Below are 23,006 nucleotides of genomic sequence, written 5' to 3' on the forward strand. Positions count from 1 at the left end.
GCATTCTGTAAGCTCTATGTCCTGGGTTTTGTTATTATTAAACGCATGACATCAACACTGATCTGGACATATTTCTTTTCTTTCTATGAGTTAAAGCACTTCAGACCATGTGTGTGTACAAAAGAAAGCACATGCAAACAGTACAAAATTCAGGTAAGTGTGAAATTCAAAGCTTAACTACATTCCAATATCTATGAGATAGATTCACAGTTCCAAGGTACAACACACCTCCAGTTCTTCTGGTACATACTTTGAATTTATTTAAACATACATGTTATGTGAGAGAAACCACTGAATGCCTCACTTGAACACATGTAAATTTATTGATTTTCAAGGAACAGGTTAGCAGTGCAGGACTGTGAGTGGAATATATTTCCTATGAGGATGTACCTAAGTGCTTTTTGAAACCATGGATAAAAAAACCCATATATTAATGGATTGCAGGTGGAGTTGATGTAGGCAAACCAAGTTAAGGCATCAAATAATATTTCAGGAGTGGAAAACCCTATAAAAGGGTCGATTAAAATGGTGAAGAAACATGGAAGCCAACACAAGAGAAAAACCCCCATCACAATACTCAAGGTCTTAGCCGCTTTCCGGTCCTTACTCTTAGAAACCTGGTTGTGTTTTTCCTCACCCACATTTTCAGATCTGCTCTTCATGACCCTCAGGTGCTTTTTGGACACTTGGAAGATTTTTGCATAAATTCCTATCATCACAGAGCCTGGGATGAAGAAGCCAAATGAGAACAGAACTACACCCCACAGTTTATTAAACATCACCGGGCAAGAACTAGAACATGCAACTAAAAGCTCATAGCCTTCGATACCAGAGGCATATGCTTCAGAGAAAACCACCCCGAAGGCAAAAGAAGCTGGCACTGACCAACAAACAACAATCAATTGCCTGATTGTAGGGATAGTCATTTTCAATGAATAGTGAAGAGGGTAACAGATGGCATAGAAGCGATCGACAGCAATGGAGCAGAGGTGGAAAATGGAAACCAAGCAGAGCATCAGGTCAAAGCTGTAGTGGATTTTGCAGAAGGTGATCCCAAAGTACCAGCAGTTCTCTACGGATCGGATCATGCTGTAGGGCATAATGAGGAAGCCGAGCAGGAAGTCAGTGACTGCCATGGAAAGGATGAGGAAATTAGTTGGGGAGTGCAGCTGCTTGAAATGTGAAATGGAAACGATGATTGCCAAATTCCCAAAGATAGTGACAGCAATGAGTCCACTCAGGGATATGTACATGGCTCCTCGAACACTTGCTGACCTGAGATTTTCAAGGCAGCTTCCATTTCCAAAGCCAGAGCAATCCATGACAGCCACAGAGGAGTTAAGAAAAACCACCATTCTTTATCTGAAAATAGGAATATGGAATATTTAATGCAGAAACGGACACATGCTGTTTTGCAGCTCTCCTGTAATCTGTCCAGAGGCTATACCATAAATCTGTAGCTGATTGTGTTGACTGATGGCCACTGAGAATGACATGCAAGTTACCCCACATTTGATATGTCGCTGGCCTCTCCGTATCTTGTTTCTCCTTAACAAACAAGGAGGATCTTGTTTCTTATTGCAGAGGTAGCACACAAGGAGATGAGGCTCAACTCTTCACTACCTCATCCCATGTTTTTTTAAAAGGCTGCTTAAGAATGGGCATCTAGTGCATCTGGGGTGCCAATCTCTGTTCTCTGTGCAATGGGAGAGTCAACAGATAAGCTTCCCTGCCCTCTGCATGTTGCCTTCATAGTGAGAATCAGGCTCCCCATTGCCTGTATTTAGTTAAAAGATAAATGGCTGCCTGCTGCTTAGTAAGAGCACATCTAGTTTGGTCCTCAGAACAGTGTCTTTGCCATGGCAGTGTGCCAGCGTATGCCACAGCTTAATTGTGTCATTCATCCTGAATCCATGGGAAAGTCTGTTCAAAAACCAGAAGTCATGAAGCAAAGTGGCCAAGATTTTTGCCAATCTTGAACTCCTCTTTACTGGTGCAGTAACTGATGGGATTGACTCTTAAATCCTATTATCGGTAATTGGCTTAGTCCTCCCAAGTAAGCCACGTTAACCAATTTGTGCATCAGTTTGTCAGGCTACCCTGTGACTAATCTGCCCCATTTGGCAAATGTGAATAACTCCCCTATGTTGTAAGATGGCTTTGTGGAGAAATATACAGGCGGACAAAATCAAAAGGGGGAGGAATGGGAGAACTGAAGGCAGGCAAACCACTTTTTCCTATGCCCTATTGAGTTCATGTCAGCAGCCAGAGAAGATGGAGGGGTGCTTGGTCCCTTTTTCTTCTTTCCTGTTCTGCTTCACTGGGATCCAGGGCTCATATAATCTGCCTCCTGTTCTGAGAACATGTCAAGCAAACTGGAAGACTGTGGCTCTACAACCTCTCCCAGAACAACCCTAACGTGCCTCAACATCAGACAGACACTGGCCTCGTGGAAGAGGAAGAAGAGGTCTGATCTTCCCCCACAGCAGTGGACCTCTTTAAAAATGAAAACCAAAACTGTGGACCTCTTTCTACTAGCCCTTGAGATGGGTACACAAAAAGTCAAAATAGCATTTAATACATTTACATCCTTCTTTCTTCTCCTACCTGAGTCCGCTTACACACCACCATTTAAACATTAAATTTGAATGAGACGTCTGGAAGGCTCAGTCCTTTCCAATATCCTGTTTTAAAATAAACTGGGATTATAAAGCTGCTGTGCTTTTATGACACAGCAGCCAGAACTCAAGAGAATATGAAGTACAAGAAAATCTGAAGTTTAGTTGGGAGGTGGGGTTAAGTACAAGTGTGAGGTCAAATCTCCAGGAAGGTTGGATCCTCTCAGGCTCACACATACTCTCCAGCAGCTAGCAGACTTTATAATCAAATAAAAGGTGACTTGAATGTGATTTGAAAATGATAATAAAATGAGCTGTTTAATTCTTAATGTGAAACTCCTTGTTTTCATGATTTTCTTTTTTAAATTTAGTTTCTACATTCTTTTATTAATGTTTACTGTATTTTGCTTTTGTGCTTGTTGTATCTCACCCTAAGCTCCTTTGGACGAAGGGTGATCCCTAAATATCCTAAAAAATAAATACACACACATGCATAGAAATATACACTATGTATAGGTTTGCCCAAATACATTATGAAAAGATTGATCCTCCAAAGACCAATGCGATCATGTGACCTAAACTGCATTCTAGCAATGAACATGCATGCTTAAAAACTTTTTAAAACCAACATGGGTGTGTAGAGAACTGTCCAAAGGAAAATCCCATCTCCCCCCAAAAGCTATTAACCCTGGGACAAAAGCTCCCATTGGTGCCAATGTGATACATTCCATTTTAAATGTGGAACACACACATATCCAGTTGCCAGACTGGAAGAAGGAAGAAGCAGCATGGTGGTTTAAACTCTACTGCGACAGACACATAGAAAGAGTGACCCCTCTACTGTCCATGGCTGAGCTATGGTGATGCAATTACCTATATGAACAAGATGAAGCAAGGTCTGAGTTTGTTGGCTTAGCTTCCATTCCTTCTCTCCTCCTCTGATGTGGCAATTGCATCCATTTTTAATTAACCTCATTTTATTGAAACATCGTAAGCGTAAGCTGTGGTTAATCTTGATATCATATTAAAAATACAACAGCTTCATAAGCCATTATTTGAAGCTGGCTTGATTCAATACACTATATCTAAGATTAACCATTGCTTGTCTGGATTGATGCTGAACTAGTTAGAAGTAAAAACTTCCAGTCTCCTCCCCACTACCACATCCAGAGTGGGCGGGGGTCGGTGCACAAGTCTGAGGTTCATCTATGTACATTCCAACCATAGCCTACATCTCCATAAGAGCTGCAAGGGCAGGGGGAAGTAATGGAAAAAGGAACTTCCCTGGAAGTGAGTTTCCTATCGTAGCAGGATCCCAGATAACCTTCCATATAATGAAGGCTATCATAGGCACAGAGAGCAGTCAAGTCCAAAGCCAACCCAAGGCCCAAGTGGTTCTAACAGGGGTTCAAGAGGCAAGTTGGGGGCCAGTTTGGGGGAGGTCTAGGTCAAGCAGGGACTGGGGGAAATGCAAGTTGAGGGGAAAACCAAGGTCCAGGCAAGCAGAACACAGTGCTGGCAGCAAGATGTTGTTCAGTAGCTCTCCCAGTCTCACACTGAGGCTTTTAGGCCAGAGCTATCAGAACCTCACCATGGGCCCTGCTGAAGACCTTTAGAGGTTTCCATAGAGTCCTCCTCATGAAAAGGACCCTCCTCACAAGAAATCCTCTTCTGCAACCAAGCACTCCTCCTAACTGTGACCATCTTGGTCTGCCTCTAGAGGTGCTGTCATTTGCAGGGGCTTGATGGTGGTTCTGCCTTCTGCTTCAGTCACTGATCTTGCTTTCTGCTGGGAGTGGTCCCTGTTAGTCTCCCACAAGGGTCCCGGCTCCTACTCGGCTGCTTTCTGGGGGCTCCAGGTCATCCTTGGCCAGGGCATGAGAGTGATGAGCAGGAAAAGTTCTCATGAAAGAGAAAAAGATGACATCGTCCACAAATTACCTATTTAAAACAAAAGGGAAAGGGAGTTGGCCTCTGGGACCTGTTCAGTTAGATGAGCAATTAGATGTGCTGGTCACCCATGTCTCAAGTTCTAATAAGGCTAATGATGCTTTGAAGGCGTATTTGTTTACCTGCTCACAGGTTAATTTCCATCCAAAATGGGATCAGACAAAAGCGCAACACATTTCCCTCATTTGCTTCTGATTTGCTATATGACTGGATCTGAACAGAAACCAAGAGACCTCATTAACACATCTCTGATGCATTTCTCAGTTTTAGTGGGGACAGCTACACAACAGCACTGATTAGGTGCTAATGAAGCCATATACAAAACATGGTTGTCTCTGATGGGACATTATACTTTGAAAACAAAAGACAGGGAGACTCTTGGGGAAACTTTGCCTAATCACACACAAGAGGAAGAAGTTATTTCTGAGTTAGGTCACATACTTAAATAATCCTGCTGACGGATACAAGGTCAACCTTTGATCTATTTGTTAGGAAGGAATTTAAAATGTAGTAAAAGAAATATTGAACTGGCAGTGACATATTGACAAATGCGAGGTGTTTTGTCTCATTTTACTGAGTTATCATGTTTTACTGTTACCAGTTGTCTGATGTGTTCATTGCTGTAAATTGCCCTGACATTGTATGAAGAAAAGTAAGATATGAACTTTAAATAAGTAGTAAAATTTTCAGTCATACGATAAGTGATTTAGAAACCTAATCAAGGAGAATTAAATCAAGGTTTACAAATGTGTTTTATTGTCATCTTTTGTATAACATCACATACTGGACAAATCTGGTAACTGCACAGGTTTAAGAAACAACAACAACAAAAACCCATGTGTATAGAAAATGTTAAGTGGAGCACTGCATTTGAAGGCACTATTCCAGTGCCCTCATAGCCTGACCCAACCCCAAGCATCTCTGCAATATGCAGCTCTTTCCTTCACAATCCCTTTCCCATCAAAACAAGGGCCATTTCATTAGTGATAATGTAAAGAGAAAGAGCGGGAAAGAAGTACATAGCCATTAATCCCACTTTCTGTTTCTTAAAATAATGTTGCACGTCACCCCAGTCTCTGAGCAGTGCAACATTCCAGCAGTTCCGGGGTTCGTGTTTCCTTTTGGAAATGAGGCATGGCAGAGACTGGGGCGTCTTTATGATATATGGTTTATATTAAACATATATACAACCTGAACATCCGATGGAGATGTTCACAGCATTAACATCCCAAAAGCATCTTGTTTCTCTCATAGCCACAGCCTTGGAGTCAAACAGAAATCAAACGTTGCTCTCCCTTTCTCCCCAGCTTGCTACTTTCCTTCTAGGCCATATCACTGCTAACTCTCTCCTCCAAACTTGGTTTTGTCGGGGGGGGGGGGGGGGCTACCTATTCTCTGTCTCGCACAGAGCCCTTTGTTCTCTTAACAGCCCATCACCCAGGCTACCACCTCAACACAGGAAGCTAGCCTGGCTTATATTTTAACATTTGCTGAAACCAGGGTTTTGAAGGATCTTGCATACAGCCTATTTCGTCCTCCCCAAACTCAGAGCAGTACCAAACTCCAAATCCTTCCCAAATCCAAAGTAACAATAAAAATGTTGTGACCTGCTTGCTGATCAGTTTGACAGCTACAACCCTTGGCCCAGTGAACTCATGAGAGCTGCCAGGATGGTTGGGAGGGCTGCCATGGCAAAGGAAGAAGGAGGGGGCTTTTGCAATACCAGGGATCTTCTAGTGGGATCTTCTAGAGTTGTGGGGTTGCAGGAACCTTTCAAAGGACCAGCTACCATCTCACTCTGCCTCCTTCCTCCTTTTCCATGAGTAGACAAAACTTCAAAATTTCACACTCAATCTCAACTGGTCCTTAGTCTTTCTCTAGGTGGGTAGCAAGAGTTCTGTTATGTGTTCCTTCTTCTTTGTTGCGACTTAGCAGAAATAGAATTGGGTAGGTTGGGTGGATAAAGGGGATTCCCTTTAGGGGACCTGAAAGGTGAGCAGCTCCCAGCTCAAGGTCCAGGGGGCTGGGCTGCTGAGCAGCCATCTCAAGCTACCAGTGGTCTCAGATGCTTGGTTTTGTACCACACTGGTCTCTCAGAGCTGGAAAACCCACCAAATGGATGCCCCAGCCAATGAAGGTTGGCTTACAGGTTGAAAGTCTTTGATGTCACCAGATTGTCACCCAATGCATGCTTGCTCCGCCTATGTCTGTTTGCCAATAAGTTATTGGCACCCATACTTCTCTCTTGGTTGGTTATTGGTCTGCACCCTGTTTCTGGGCCATGATGGGGCTGCTGGAGCAACTGCACTGAAGCATCGCACATGCTTTTTCACTTTGACCTTCTGCTTCAAAATGGACAGTGCCTGGTAAAATACTGAAGAATATGCTCTCAAAGCTTGATGTGCTTCACTCCATAAAGAGCTGAGTCCTGGATGAATCTTGCTGAAAAACCTTCCCCAGTACAATCATCTTCAAGGCCCTTCGAAACCACAGGTAAAAATACGCATAAACAATTGGGTTGAAGGTGGAGTTCAAGTAACCAAACCAAACCAGGGCATCAATGAGAATGGGAGGTATTGCATAATTCATAAAGGGGTCTGTTGCCGTGCAGAAAAAGAATGGGAACCAGCAGATTAGGAAGACCCCGACCACAGTGCCTAAAGTCTTGGCTGCTTTTCGTTCTCTGCTGTGTGAAATGTGATGCTCAAATCTGATCTGTATTTGGTTTGCAGCAGCCTTAATGGACCTGGCTTGCCTTTTGGCTATAGTGTATATCTTCCCATAGACACATAACATGACAAATCCAGGGATGTAAAAAGAAACCACGGAGGCCACCACTCCTGACGTTTCATTGAAGAAGACAAAGCAGCCTCCCACGCAATAGATCAGCTTATAGAAGGTCTCTTCTGCTCCAATCATGTTTAACTTCAAAAAGACCATCCCAAAGCCAAATGTAGCAGGGAAGACCCAACTTACAAAGATCATGATCAATACGACCCCTGTGCTGATCTTTGCTTTGTATCGCAGTGGGTCACACACGGCGTAGTAGCGGTCAATGGAGATAAAAGAGAGGTGGAAGATGGAGGCTGTACTCAGAGTGATATCGATGCTGGTGTGGATTTTGCAGAAGAATTCTCCGAAATACCAGCAGTTCTCAACCGACCTCACCATGCTATAAGGCATGACAAGGAAACCAAGGAGAAGGTCCACTGTGGCCATTGAGAGGATTAAGAAATTGGTTGGGGTGTGGAGCTGCTTGAAGTGCGATATTGAGATGATCACAGTCAAATTGCCAGCTAGGGTAGCCAGGATCACACACACCATGAAGATATACATGGAAATACGAATGCTGATTGACCAGCTGCTCTTTATGCAGGAGCCATTTATGTGTTCACAACACAACTGCATCCTTCCTAAAGACTCAGATTCCTGAAAGCACATATTAGGCCCAGTCTGATTGTGGTGTGTGCAGTTCTTCTTTTATGGTCAAAACAGGATCTATTTATTGTTACCATCCAGAAGAAGAGGGCTTCCTGCCAAGAGAGAAAATTACAACATGAATATTTATTTTAGTGCTGAGACAAAAGGTGTGAGTTTTATTTTCTTCTGTGTTGAGAGTTTGTAATTGTGTGAATGTTATATGTGTGGGGTGTGTGGATTTCATTGCGGTTGTGTGATTGTATGAATGCACTTTGGTGTGTGGGTGTGTGCTTGTATGTCTGGGCACACAAATGGTGTGGGGAGTTGGCTCCTCTCACCACATATGTGTAAGCGGCAACTTTCACCATTAGAATATGGCCGTCAAGAGGAAAAAGTTTCCACACCTTATGTCAATTGTGCAATCCTGACATAAGCCTTTGAGCCCTTTCAAGGTGTTAGCAATCTTTAGACTGACATATTCAGCTTTTAAAGACCCGATGTGTAAATAACGTAGAGAAGACAATCACAATGCAGGAAGACTTCACACTGTCAATAATGGACTTTTAAGTTTATCACAATATTTGCCAGTGGGCTTTCCAGTAAAAAATAATGCAATCACGAGAAGGAAGAAGGGGATGCGGCTTTTCAATCAGAAATGGAACACTGGCAATCCAGTCTACAAACCAGTTCCTTAATACAAATGGACTTTGCTTACTTACCCAAATGAGTTGAACAGCATGATTAAAGGGGGAGGTGGAACACGTTCCAGCCAAATAATTAATCATTCAATAATACTGATTACAACACTGCAGTTACCAAGAAATGACTGTGATGCAGTAGGAGTTGGCCTAGACAGTACTGCATACTCAGCAGGTAAAACTCTTTGGTATTCTCCCCTCTCCCAGGCTTCCCATTCTTCTTAGTGCCAACACAGTTGTTTGCTGGAATAAATCACTATGGAGGGGAGGGATGAAAGTCTGTTCCACTTGCCTTGCATAGGGTGACACTTTAGCTGCTGCATACAATACTTTGCTTGCAGCGCTACAGTGGATAGTGGCAAAAAGGATTAGACTGTCAGGATGTGGAAATGTCTTGTTCCTGGCATGAAAAAAACTCAGTTGAAATGAGGATATCAATAAATAGATAAATAGATAAAGAAATACATCATTTTGGAAACACACCAATACACTCTTCTAGCCTAGCAAATGGTTCCCTTGAGAATCTCTTTCTGGGTATTTAGCCCATGAGATTTTCTACGTTTCTCTTAAGAGAGTTTCCCCACCCACACCCCCAAGTGATTGAAATGCTTTTTCCAGACAGTGAATATTTTACACGACAGGTCCAAATCCTTACTTTCCATCTTTACTGCGGTGCAGCATGGAATGATGTATGAGCCATGATTCTAAGGCCTTCTCTTCATAGCCATGTTGGACCCAGGACAGCCTAGATGAAAACAGCTGGACTTAAACTTTCCCACTGATGTGACAGAAGATTTAGTATCTTGAAGGTGCTACTCGTCCAAAGGTTCATCTGCTCCCTTTCAGTCTGGTTTCCTTGACTTTTTGTGGGCTATTTTGCTGATTCATTTCTAAGAAATTCTCCTCTGTGTTCTCTTCATCGTGAATGAGATCATGATAAATTATGTTAAATGATGGATTCCAGAACACAAGAGGCCATGAAATGTTTTGGAGTGAAGGGTCTCCATCTGATTTTTTGCCAAAGCCATTGGTCTCTCTTTAAGCCACCCCCAGCCTGATGTCCTTTAGATGTTTTACAGCACAACTCTCTTCATCCTGACCTTTTTGGCTGGGGCTGAGCATTGGAGTTCTAACATTTGGAGAGCACTTTGTTAGAGAAGTCTACCTTAGGCCAAAATATTTAAGAAGGGAGGGGAGATAAACCTTTAAGGATGCCTAGATTCACCATTGCAGCTTAAATTAATGTGTTGGGTCAATATTGTTGCAAATTACTATGCCATACTCAAGTGGTATATTGCAAAGCAAATGTCAGGCTGCTGCCAGCAACTCCAGGCTGGTTGCCCAGGAACGTACAAGACAAGGGGATGTTTCTTATCATCCTATTTTCATTCAATTTTTACTTGGATATTGGCATTGTCCTAAGTGAATCTCCACCCCCTGTTTCTTCCACTTCCTCATTTGTCATTCTCATCGTCTCTTCCACGGGTACTGCTACGTGCCCTCTGTCTTTGAGCTCTTTGCTCTCCTCCTTTCAAGGCTCACCGGGAGATGGAGGGTTTGGAATGCTTTCTAAAGACACTGTGTCTGTCAGCAGTTGCCCCTCTGCTGCTTCCTCTCCTATTGTTTCCCAACTTTCCCCCTCATCTGCCTATGAGCTATGACCTCCCTCAAACCCCTGTTGTAAATCTAAACCGTCTTCCTCTTCTCTGGAAGGGCCAGGCTAGGGAGGCAGTCTCCACCATTCCTCCTCTGCCCAGTCCCTGACAGAAAATGAATACTCTTCAGTTGGACCATAGTCTTCTGAGGGCCTGCTTCCATGTCATTACTTTTACTCAAAGGAGCTCCTCCCAAGTGCTGCACATGGGAAAGTGTAACACTTGTGGCTATTCAAGAATCAGACCACAGTTCAGCAGGCAGCTCCTTTCCTATCTAGCAGATCCTCCATCCTGATTAATTTAATATTTTACATTTCCTCATTTTAGTTTCCTTGTGAGTAATTGTCTCTAGTCTCCTTTCGACCTAATGATGACAAATGGCTCTGTTTTAAGAACTAGCTAATCAAGTCTGATCTAATTGGACAATTCTTAACATTTATCAGTTAGAGAAATAACTGCATTAAGAAATAATAATTCCCATCACTATCTGTCAGTTTTGTTGAATGGAGCAGGGGAATAATAAAATAATGCAAACAAATAAATTAAGAAAAGCACTTTAGCTAAGAGAAAGAGACATTCCATTTAAATGGGCTGTAGATTATAAAAATGCATATCTAGCACAGATCTAAATATTGTTCTGTAGAGTGCCTGGCAGGGGGACTCAGATTTAGGCTCCCAGCTTTATTAGACTTACTAGCAGTGATCTCATCCACAACATCATTTAGGCTGGGATCCTATTTAGTGCCTCAGATAAGGCCCAATCTAACCCAGGGATGTGGGTGGCGCTGTGGGTTAAACCACAGAGCCTAGGGCTTGCCAATCAGAAGGTTGGCGGTTCGAATCCCCACAATGGGGTGAGCTCCCGTTGCTTGGTCCCTGCTCCTGCCAACCTAGCAGTTCAAAAGCATGTCAAAGTGCAAGAGCTAAATAGGTACCGCTCCGGCAAGAAGGTAAACGGCATTTCCGTGCGCTGCTCTGGTTCACTAGAAGCAGCTTAGTCATGCTAGCCACATGACCCGGAAGCTGTCTACGGGCAAACACCAGCTCCCTCGGCCAGTAAAGCGAGATGAGCGCTGCAACCCCAAAGTCGGCCATGAATGGACCTAATGGTCAGGGGTCCCTTTACCTAACCCACGATTACTCAGACCCAGAGATGACTCAATGCAGGGCCAGTGGCATTGTCCCTATAAGGGAGAAAATGCAGAATCAAAGCAAAATCAACTGAGCAACTATTAGCTCCAAAACCAACTCACACTAATATGGTATACAGTACAAGGGCATTTTAGAAATAAAAAGATCACCACAAGACATTGCAGCAGAAAATGTGCAATTAGGCAATTTCTAATAATCAATGCAATAACAGTGATTGGAAATACAAAACAGTGACATTCAACTGGTTGCAGAGTACTGAGGCTGTTAGTTGATTCATCATTTGGTCTTCAATCGATCAATCAATCAATCAATCAATCAATCAAAGAAATCTTTATAAGAATATTCCACTTCATCATTCTGTGCATACCATCTCCTCTGGAACAATTTTACTGAGGAAGGCACAAGATGTAGTATCAGAAAGCTGAGAGGCAAGGGATATGTGGAAGAGGAACATGTGGACCACTTTTGGAGGTGGAAATTTGTGCTGTTAATCTGCCACCTGACACTTCCTGGGATGTAGCTCTCTGGAAAAACCTATTGCAAACCCACACCCTTGTTTCTCATCTCTCCCCAGATCTATGCTTAATAATAATAATAATAATAATTTATACCTTGCCCATCTGGCTGGGTTTCCCCAGCCACTCTGGGCAGCTCCCAACAGAATATTAAAAACATGATAAAACATCAAACATTAAAAACTTCACTAAACAGGACTGCCTTCAGAATTGTGAGAGGGTAAGTGTAAGTTTATGACCATTTATTATGGTATATATTATACATATATTGAACAATGTGTTCTTGCTTAAACAAATACCTTAGAGAGACTTCATTTTACTAGACAAGTTGCAAATAATGTCAGCTTTTCTTGTATTGACAAGTCAATATTTCTTTTTATTTATGAAGTTCAAGGGTAAGTGCCAATTCTTATGTAGCCCAAACAGTATCATCCACACACAAGAGAGAGGTTTCAAGCATGATTTTCAGAGGATGAAAAAACCTCTATGATTGAGACCACCCCCCCAAAAAAAATTCCAGAATGGACTGAGCATCCTCAGTAGGCAAGGAATGCTACCTGGGGGACCCACAAGGGATAGAATGGAGTGGCTGGAAATACGTTCAGTAGGAACCCATATGGCAACATTTTGGTGCATTCCTGGCCATCAAATGTGTTGATGGAGCATGCAGATGCCCACCCAGCCCTGTTATGCCCCATTACACCTTTGCCCCACCCCGTTCCAGGTCCAAAAATGACTCGTGTGTGCATGTTTGTGCATGCTTTGAACACACGCAAAAAGGTACTCCTGCCCATACGGGCCAGTCGTGTCCGACTCTAGGGTTGTGCGCCCATCTCACTGGAGGCCAGCGCTGTCCGGAGACACTTCCGGGTCACGTGGCCAGCATGATGAAGCTGCTCTGGCGAGCCGGCACCAGCGCAGCACATGGAAACGCCGTTTACCTTCCCGCTATAAAGCGGTACCTATTTATCTACTTGGACTTTGATGTGCTTTCAAACTGCTAGGTAGGCAGGAGCTGGGACCGAAAGACGGGAGCTCAACCCACCGCGGGGATTCGAGCCGCCGACCATGCGATCGGCAAGCCCTAGGCACTAAGGTTTTACCCACAGCGCCACCCGCGTCCCTATGGAGTTGCCTGTAAATGGAGTTGCCTGTAAATGTCTCACTTTGTTTAGATAAGACCTATTAGTATATGTATTTAGCTTAGGTATTTTTCTAACATTAGCAAAGATTTTTAGCCCTAGAGCATCCCATCATAATGTTTGTGCTAGTCTTGAACTTTCCATGGAACGTCATGCCATCCAAATGCAACAATGTTTAATTTGGGACAATTCCTTTTTTAGTGAACTATTTTCTCAGCGTTTGACAAACTAGGGTTGGGAATTAAAGGAAACTGTAAATCATATCCTTTAAACTTTTTTCTTTTTAAATAATCTTTTTTAAAAGTAGCAGACATTAAAGGTTAAACAGAAGCTATAATATCTGCATCTAGTTTACAAGTGCCACACAAAAATGACAAGGTTAACAGCTGGTGCAGCACAGAGCGGTTTGCCTTGTAAGTAAAGCAATGGGGAGAGCAGTGAGGTTGGCACCCAGTTTCCCAAAGAATAAAATCTGTGTTGCAACAATAGGCTCCAGGTCCTCTTGCTTTCCAAGCAAATTCAAGCTACTGAATTTAACCTGTAAACCCCAAAAGGCTTGGGCCCTACATATCTTACAGCCAAGTTCTAAGCATGTTTACTCAGAAGTCCCATATTCAACTCAGAAGCCTCTACTCAATGGGTCTGTTCTGAGTAGGGCTAACAAGCAATCCAAACCCCTTGTGCTGTGTTACTTGTTTGCCCAGCTCTATGGCTGTGACAAGTGACAAGTCCCTGCACTCCATCTTCCATCTGTCAAATGTGCAGGTGCTAGAGGAGCCCTCATAAGATTCTCACCACCAGTAGCCAACAGAAAGTCCCCAATGGGATGTTGGGAGGGGATGAGTTGGCCCAGGAACCTTTGGACCAGGGGACAGAAGGAGCTGCCCTTTTCAGTTCTTTCTGTTTCTCATTTCCCATGCTTAAATTTTGTTCTCCACATTTCTGCAGCAAATTTGAGATTTCTTTATTTTTCAAATCCTCATCAAAACCCACAAGCGTTTTAAAATGAATTTCTTCAAGTAAAACATTTTGTATGCAGCCTTGACTAATTTGAAAGCAATTTCCCCTCCTATGATGCATTTTTGTATGTTGTTTTCACAAATACGTTCACACTTTTCCCTAATATTTTTTGTCAGCATTGTTTGGTTGGAGAATTGCATTGCAAAATTTAGAGACATGCGAATTTCAAAGGAAGACTGCGTTTTGGTTCTCACACAGCTTTGAAAACTGCAGATTTGATAGACTTGCATTTAAATGCCAACTGAATCAAATTTCTCCCCCATCTCTAGGCTGGGTCCCCTTCAGATCTCACTGCCATTACACCTTTCTAGGCTTGCACAGCCAGCTATTTTCCTGTCCTCCTAACCTCCACTCCAGTTGCAGTGTGTGGTAGGACTGTGGATGCGGAAACAGGTGGTCCAGCCACTCCATAAAGCTCTGCCAGAGCAAAGGGCAAAGAACTGGATTGCAGTGATGATGATGATGATAGCAACTTCTAATTTATATGGGGGTTACGTTCCCAGATACCACACATTTAGGTGGAATCACGTATATTTGAAACACCATCGAAAAAGCCTGCAAACACCCCATTCTGCCCCTGGCCTGCCCCATTCTCCCCCTTTTTGTGTGTATTTGGGTCACTTACAGGTTCAGCAAGATGTGCATGTGCATACATATCGGATGCACCTAAAACAGTTGCTGCCCGTAACGACAACTTCCTGATATAGGGCTGCGTTAGCTAGATATCATCCACCGAGTCAGGTTTTGAAACTGCCTCTTTCTCTGTGTCTTGAATAAGAGATATTTTCTGGAAGAGAATATGTTTTGCTCTTTCTCCCCCCCCCAAAAAAAAAATACTTTAACGTAGTCCATCTCGGAGGTCTTTTCCTTATACAGTAAGAGGAAGATGATATAGAATGGCAAAAGTAGGCTTTTAAACTATCTCAAATTTCTACCTTCTCTGTTAAAATGTGGGGTCTCTGCCATAGCCTCAATTTCCCATTCCTTTGAAGTGAGCTTTCTTCATCTTGCAAGAAATCTTTAGATGAGAAGCCACCCAGCTTGTAAGCTGTTCCTAAAAGTTACAAGTCCCGTTTACAAACCCCATCACAATGCTTGTTCTTAAGCCCTCTAAAAGTCAGAATGGAGTATATTATTAAAAGCCAGTATGTCCAGGAAGCAGCTGCTAAGAGAGAGAGAGGACCAAGCAAATGGTTCTATAAACTTTTTCCACTCCACTCACTGGAAAGGCAAATCCTTACTACTATTTAATTAAACATTATAGGCACATTAGGAACAAAAGGAGCCACGCAGCACGGTGCATGCAGCCAACCTTTTGCGCAAGCCTCTACAAAGGGAAGAAAAGGCACAAACGGAGCTCTGTTTTGTGCTTCTTTTTCAAAGGGGTCACTGTGTACAGAAAGCAACACTCGGTGGCTGAGTTCTGCTTACTTTGTTGAGCAAACAGGCGTAATCCAGCAGATCTAGCTGCTAATATTTGTCTGAAAAAGCAGAACTACTAGATACACAATTGCTGTGTACGGTAAGCACATATTACAAGACATATTAAGAGCTATGGGTGAACAATACTAATTGCTTGCTCTACAGTGGAAACGGCAAGGCTTCTCCGCCCCCGCCCCCCAGCAGTGCGTTGCTATAAACATGCTGGATATAATCCCTGTTCTTTTAAAACAGATTCTACAAAAAAGTAATATAACTATACAGTGATACCTCAGTTTACAAACTAAATCCGTTCCGGAAGTCTGTTCTGAAACCGAAGCACGCTTTCCCTAATGAGGCCTCCCGCCACCGGTGCCCTTCCACTGTTCAGCTTCCATTCTTAGACCAAGGTAAAGTTCGCAAACCAGGACACTACTTCCAGTTCTGCGGAGTTCATATAGTTAGTAAACAGGACTGTTTGTAAACCAAGGTACCACTGTATATTATATACCTAACAAAATGTTGCTGTACAGAATGAACATAAAAGAACATAGAACATGGCCTAGAGGATGAAGCATCCCCTTCTCACATTGGCTAACCACTGATTGACATCAGTCAGAGGGGGAATTATTAGTGTGTGTTTTTGTTCTTATTTTTATTATGTATTTTGTGTTTTTTATATTGTAATGTTGTGAACTGCCCTGAGATCTATGGATGAGAGGCGGTATAAAATTTTAAATAGATAGATGATAGATAGATGATAGATAGATGATAGATAGATGATAGATAGATGATAGATAGATAGATATAGATAGATGATAGATAGATAGATAGATAGATAGATAGATAGATAGATAGATAGATAGATGATAGATAGATAGATACCTATAGAAAGCAGACACTTTCTCCAGCTGTGATTCCAAGCAACTGGTATCCAGAGCCATAATGTCTCCAATAGTGAAGGTAGAATATAGTCATCACAGCCTGTAGTCATTGATAGCTTTGTACTCCGTGAATTTGTCTAATCCTTTTTTAAAGCCAACTAAATGCTCCCCATTCCAGCTCTTTGGGGATACTGCATTCCCCTTCCCCATTTCCTGCCCTTCTCCCAATATACACTTAGGATTCTGTGGCCTCTAAATGTGCTCAGATTTCAATGGGTTACATCGTCCCACCACCCCCGAGAGAGAGGTGCCATACCTTAGGTCCCCTGTCCCAAGAACTACTCCTACTTCTGCAAACTTCAGGGCTCCCCTGAGCATGTTGATATCTCTCCTGTTACTCAATGGACCCACTTGGGCTACAGTCCTGCCAATACTCATCGGCTGGATTTGCTGTTGTCCCTCATCGTTAATTTCATTGCGGATGTTGCGTAAATGGAATGTGTAAGCCTCTTTTCTAAGCTCTGCAAGCAAGCCTATAACAGGATGCAGGAGCCAAGCCAAAAAATGCTTTTTCCTCATCATCTTCCCTTGGTTTCAAACATAAAGTGGATACTCATTCTTAGATTTCACCCAAGTTGTTCACATGTTGCATTTGCTTTGTTTATAATCCCAGAAAAGTGAGTGCTACTGTTTATAGTCCCAGAAAATGAGTGCTACTGTTTAGGAATGTAAACAGCTTGGAATTGAGTGTGCCTATATTTCCCATGGAGTTTCTTTAAAGAGGAGAGAGAGAGAGACCCCCCAAAAAAACTTGTTTTTCTGACTCTTTGTGATGGCCTGGGATTCCGATTCAGAGGCTGAACCAGAGGAATCCCAGCCTGCACAGGAGTCCCCGCCTCCAGGGCCGGCTGAATTGGGGCAGGGCTTGGATTCTGAAGCACCTGCACCTGTGTTAGATCCTCAGGAGCAGGCATCAGGTGATCCCACTCTGGCTCCAGGAGTGGTTGAGGACTCAGTGCCTGCAGGTGAGTCTCCCCCTGGGCCCAGTAACCCTTTAGCCTCTCCTGATCTGCAGAGACTCAGGGCAGAGAGGCGAAGGGAACTGGTTGCTCCCAGGAGGAGTGCTCGCCTTAAGGCCAAGAGAGGCGGGTCTCCTGGGGGCCGGGACCGCCCCTAGCCTCAGAATAGATAAAGGCTAGTCGGCCCGGTCCCAGGTTGTGGGAGCAACATCGTTGTTGAGTTCCTGTTCCTGCCCGGACCCAGACCTGACTCTCCAGTGCTCCTGTTCCTCGCCCGGCTTCCTGTTTCGGACCTCGCCCCGCTCTTTGTGGACTGATTTCCAGGCTAGTGACTCAGGACCGGACTTTGACTACGCCTATGCTAACCTGCCCCCCGGGATCAGCACACTCTTAGTTCTCTAAAGAATTTTGGAAAGGCAGAATGTTAGAAGCACAGTGTGAGATTTTGCATGGCTAATGAAAATATTTCACATTACTTTAATAAATGTAGATTGAAACATGCACTAAGAAAGTATCCGTGCTTATGGGGAATAAGGAACTCCAGTAGGTGAGGAATAGATCAGCATTGTAAAAGTGGAATCTATTTATCCATTTCGTGACACAAGAAGAAAGGCATGCTGGACTAGCAAATCATTGGATAATTTCAGCCTGTAATTTCTGTTCCATTCATACAATGGGGAAACTTCTGTGGACCCCCTCCCCCCCGTGGCCCTCCACACTGCACCCTTTTCCAAGGGCCCCCCAGTTTTCAGAAGCACATTCTTAGGAGAAAACCCTATTCTGTGAATACAAATTCAGTTCTGTTGGTGGAAGGGAAGACAACTAAACCCAATCACAGTTCCTGGGTCAGAACAGGAACTATCTCATGCTTTTAGCCTGTGGCAACAGCTCAGGGGTAAATGGGAAAGTGGGGCACAGATGAAGTAATGTGTGGGGAGGTGGAATTGGGATAAATGACTGGAACTTCACCCACAGTCAAGTTTCTTAGGCTGGAATCCTAACCCCACCTACCTGGGGGTAGGCTCCACTGAAATCAATGGGACTTACTGAGTAGACAGTTAGAATTGCAACCATAGTTATAAGCAGTGCTTTTTATAACCATACTCACCAGTACAGAATACCATTTCCTCTTTTTTTTGCTACCTATGGCAAACACTGTGTGCTGGCACCCACAGCATGTTTATCAAAACATGAGTACTGGCACCTCATTTATTCCCATGGAAAGCACAGGCTACAAGCAAATTTTCTTCATCTCAGGAGTTCTCAGAAACAGGAGTGCAGGAGTGCTTGTGAAAACAGAAGTATGCACGAAAGCATCTTTTATTTAGTGTGAAAATCTATTTAAACATGCAATACACAAGGGAACAATTTTCTTGGTAAAGGAACGCTCTTTGTGTTAGGGCAACTGGCATTTTAAGATATGCACCTCATCTTATGTGATCAATCCACCCACTGCAAAAGGTGGTTTTCTTTTAATGTCTAGTTAACTTGTTTTTAATTAGGGCTATCTCAGATGAAAATATTGTAATTCTGAGGTCATCGCAGGAAACAATTTATGGATATCTCTTCAGACTAGCCATGTTTCACATGCTTTCCAAATAATACATTGTCTTTCAGCATTTCCTAAGCAAGGGAAACTGTTATGTGTCTTCAAACATAAGCAGCATAATGATTTCAAAACTGGGATACTTTATTTAATGCAAAGATTTATATGCTAAACAAACAAAGAAACCCAGACAGTTCAGAGTATCTCACTTCTACTGCAATATTTTCAGGCATAATTTAAATATAACTTTTATTCCAACTAAAATAAAACAATTAAAAACAAGATGCCCATTGACTAAATGTCACTTTAGTGAGTTGCCAACTATAACTAGCATCTTATATTTGTGATAAATATGCATAACATTGAAATGTTGAAAGAAAGAGATTTAGTTCCTGTTTTGTTTTTTAAAAACATCCTAAATCTTGTGTGTGGATTCAGAATCATTTTATTCTCTTCTGGCTATAGGAAGTCTTCCCAAAAGAAGGCAAAGAGTTCAGTGTATATTCTAAGCATTCTTGAGAAGAGCACTGTGCTTTAATTCAAAGTTTGTCCAGCTACTGTACTGGACAGGGTTTTTAGATTTCCCCCTCCCCTCCTGTAGTTTCTGCTAACCAGGGCAGAATAATTGAAGGAGGAGGAAACTCTTTACTGTCTTTAGCCCAACCTCTTCACAAAATCTCCACCAGAATCCCGAAATAATAAATTAAACTCACCTCAAAGAAAGATAGACTCCAAGGAAGCAAGGATCTCTAGCATCAATCCACCATCAAAGGTCCAAATCGCCACAGATGCAAGCCTTATTCTTGGCTTATCAGTTCATGCAAATCCAAGTTGATGAAGCTGTGTCCATTCAAGTCTGACTTTCGTTCACAGCCTAATGCAAAGTCTCAACCCACATGATGACGCAGACATTAAATATTCAAACAAGATAAGCAGATGAAAAATATTTCCTGCCATGGATTTGCAGTGCAGGGAAGGGCAAAGGACTTATATTATGAAATGAATATATATAGCATGCTAAACAGTTATGACAACTTAATGTACATTTCTTCTACCCGAACATGACATAGACACATATTACATTGATAATAGTTATAACAACCTAATTTACCTGTGTTCCACATGTTATTATATCAGCTGATAACAAAGCAAGAAAAGTTGTCAGCATCATCTTGGAAATCTACTTTTCCATTACATTAAAATTCAGTGTAAAACTTTTTAACACCCTTTATTTTTAGAGTTGTGCCACAGTTTACCTTTCCCTAGCTAAATATTAATCACATGGAAAACCTACAGAACTGGTTTGGTTGTGTGTGTTTTTTATAGTTTTCCTGGACAGCAAAATGTGAGTGTGTTTCAAGCACAGCAGCATTACTATCAACCCACCCGTGAAACCACGGAAAGCACCAGTTGTGGAAAGTGCCAATTTTGGAAAATACCAGTAGTCATTTGAGGAAGCTCTGTTCAGCCTATAACTAAATGCCGACTGCATCCATAGCTCCAATGTCAGCTAACCTGGATGCCACTTCCTCATCTCCAGTTTAGATTACTGGACATGGTTACCTTTGCTTTTGTGCTATAATAATAATAATAATTTATTTATATCCTACCCATCTGGCTGGGTTGCCCCAGCCACATTGGGCGGCTCCCAACAGAATATTAAAAACACTTCCTCATCTCAAACATTAAAAACTTTCCTAAACAGGATTGCCTTAAGATGTCTTCTAAAAGTCAGACAGTTGTTTATTTCTTTGACATCTGATGGGAGGGCGTTCCACAGGATGGGTGCCACTACTGAGAAGGCCCTCTTCCTGGTTCCCTGCAACTTCACTCCTCACAGTGAGGGAACCGCCAGAAGGCCCTCAGAGCTGGACCTTAGTGTCTGGGCTGAACAATGGGGATGGAGACTCCTTCCGTGATAGAAGGATGAGGGTGGAGAATGTCTGCCTTTCAGTCTCCATTATCTTTTTAAAAATACTTCTGACTATTGGTCTCCCAAACCAAAATTTCACACCCATGTTTATGCTTCATTACTCCCTGCCCCTCTTTAAAACAAAAACAAAAAGCTCAGCCATGGCATTTCTCCTGTTGCAAAATTCTGCCCCTTCCAACCTATCCTCCAGTTCATGTTGTGATTGTTTTCCACCTTGCTTTCTTCTGCCATCTTCTCTTTGGACCTTCATTACCACATCATTGTCCTTTCACTTCCACCTCATCCCCTGCTGCCGAAGCCATTCACTCTCTCATTGCTAAGACATGTAATGCCCTTCCTCAAATTGTTACTCCAGCTCCACATTCTTTTGAAGGTCCAGCACAATCCCTCTGCATTGCTCCAAGTCCCAATTGATTCTGACTTCCTCTCATCCACCAAGTCTACTTTTCCCAATGGCAAAAAAGGAAGTCACAGGGCAACTCTGTGCAAGTCTATATGGGACTTACTCTCACATAAATGGGTATAGGATTGCAGACTTACTCCCTGTCTCAGAGAGTCAGGAAATTAGGGGTAAAATTACAGAAATGCCCAAAATGTGTATGTTGCACTTTAACTTATGTCCCATCACCAAAATAATTATTCCTGTCTTCTTTCTGTCTTCTGAATGGGCAATCAGGGCTGAGGTAAAAAGGTAAAGGACCCCTGGATGGTTAAGTCCAGTCAAAGGCAACTATGGGGTTGTGATGCTCATCTTGCTTTTCAGGGAGCTGGCGTTTGTCCACAGACAGCTTTCCGGGTCATGTGGCCAGCATGACTAAACCGCTTCTGGCGCAACGGAACACCATGATGGAAGCCAGAGTGCACAGAAATGCCGCTTACCTTCCTGCCACAGCAGTACCTATTTATCCACTTGCACTGATGTGCTTTTAAACTGCTAGGTTGATAGGAGCCCACCCCATCGTGTGGCAAGCCCAAGAGGCTCGGTGGTTTAGACCACAGTGCCACTCTTTACTTCACACCCCTACCAGCAGATAAGGCTCCTGTGTTGATTTCACAAAAAATGAGGGTTTTTTTGGGGGGTGGGGATGTATGCTGTGCTAAGTCCAATGCTAGGAGTCTTCAGCTGGTGAGGTTCCACAAAAACCACACTGTTCATCTGCCAGGGGGATTAACAGTAAAGAGGGATCTGTCAATTTCAGTGTCTCAGTTTCTCATTTTTCCAATCCGAAATTCAGTTCTTCACATTCCTGCAGCAATTGTTCTATTAAAAAAGCCGTGAAAATTGTTCAGCCTTTGCAAATTCTTAAAACATTTTTGAATGCGGTTTTGACTAATGCACACATTTTTTGCAAGCAATTTGTCCCAGAGAATTAACTTCCATATGTTATTTTCACCCCTAACTTCATTTTTATGCACACTTCCCTCTAACATATGCATTTTTGTAATCGTTGTTTGGAGAACGGCATCACAACATTTGGAAAAGCGTGAATTTTGAATGCCAACATTCTGCATGCCTGGAAAGGCTTGCCTAAATGTTTTTAGCAAGTGAAGACACCTCATTAATGCCAATTGACTGGGTGTTCCAAAGTGTGGGTGATGCGGCACTAAAATATCAATTTATTACAAACGTGGAACAAGTATTATGTGGCACCTGTAACAGTACCAGAACTGCAGATTGAAGCAGTTGTGTGGACATATTTGGGGTAGGGCAATCCTGCAAATAAATTGATTTCACCAGTTACCAAAGGTGAGCCATCTCAACAGTCCCACCACCTGTCAAGGCTCAGGGAATACTATCCTTCCCCTGGGGGCAGCCAAAAGAAAGCAGATAATGTGAAGAGTCCTTACCACATAATTTATTCAGTATTCAGAGAGAGAGAGAAAGGGATGTAGTCTTTATGCCATGATGGCATTGCTCCAAGTCCCACCCCCCTACATCGTTCTTATTCTGCATCACCCCTGCATGGGCTAATCTGAACTTTCTGCCCCTGATCTCTTTGTTTTACTACCTGCAATGCCCGCCTGGTCCTGGGAG

The 23,006-nt window shown here is 42.8% G+C and overlaps 2 protein-coding genes across 4 annotated transcripts; both read right to left on the bottom strand.

Annotated features, from left to right (window-relative positions):
* Window positions 1–320: 320 nt before the first annotated feature.
* TAAR2 (trace amine associated receptor 2) lies at window positions 321–19,846 on the bottom strand (the record flags this gene model as incomplete). Of its 2 annotated transcripts, none has more annotated exons than XM_083731449.1 (4): window positions 19,752–19,846; window positions 15,881–16,033; window positions 2,608–2,684; window positions 321–1,362 (listed from the first exon to the last, which is right to left on the bottom strand). In XM_083731449.1, exon 4 carries the CDS (start codon window positions 1,353–1,355, stop codon window positions 321–323), a length of 1,035 nt encoding a protein of 344 aa, XP_083587575.1. In that variant the 5' UTR covers window positions 1,356–1,362; window positions 2,608–2,684; window positions 15,881–16,033; window positions 19,752–19,846. The 2 variants fall into 2 exon arrangements, with proteins under 2 accessions (XP_083587575.1, XP_083587574.1); XM_083731448.1 differs by lacking the exon at window positions 15,881–16,033 and adding an exon at window positions 4,691–4,781 and having other exon boundaries at window positions 19,752–19,840.
* LOC310840971 (trace amine-associated receptor 1-like) lies at window positions 5,302–19,919 on the bottom strand. Of its 2 annotated transcripts, none has more exons than XM_083731451.1 (2): window positions 19,752–19,919; window positions 5,302–8,101 (listed from the first exon to the last, which is right to left on the bottom strand). In XM_083731451.1, the coding sequence occupies exon 2, from the start codon at window positions 8,007–8,009 to the stop codon at window positions 6,975–6,977; it is 1,035 nt and encodes a 344-aa protein (XP_083587577.1). In that variant the 5' UTR covers window positions 8,010–8,101; window positions 19,752–19,919; the 3' UTR covers window positions 5,302–6,974. The 2 variants fall into 2 exon arrangements, with proteins under 2 accessions (XP_083587577.1, XP_083587576.1); XM_083731450.1 differs by lacking the exon at window positions 19,752–19,919 and adding an exon at window positions 8,805–8,935.
* Window positions 19,920–23,006: the final 3,087 nt, after the last annotated feature.

Source organism: Podarcis gaigeae, assembly GCF_964106915.1.
Source record: "Podarcis gaigeae genome assembly, chromosome: 3".
NCBI lineage: Eukaryota > Metazoa > Chordata > Lepidosauria > Squamata > Lacertidae > Podarcis > Podarcis gaigeae.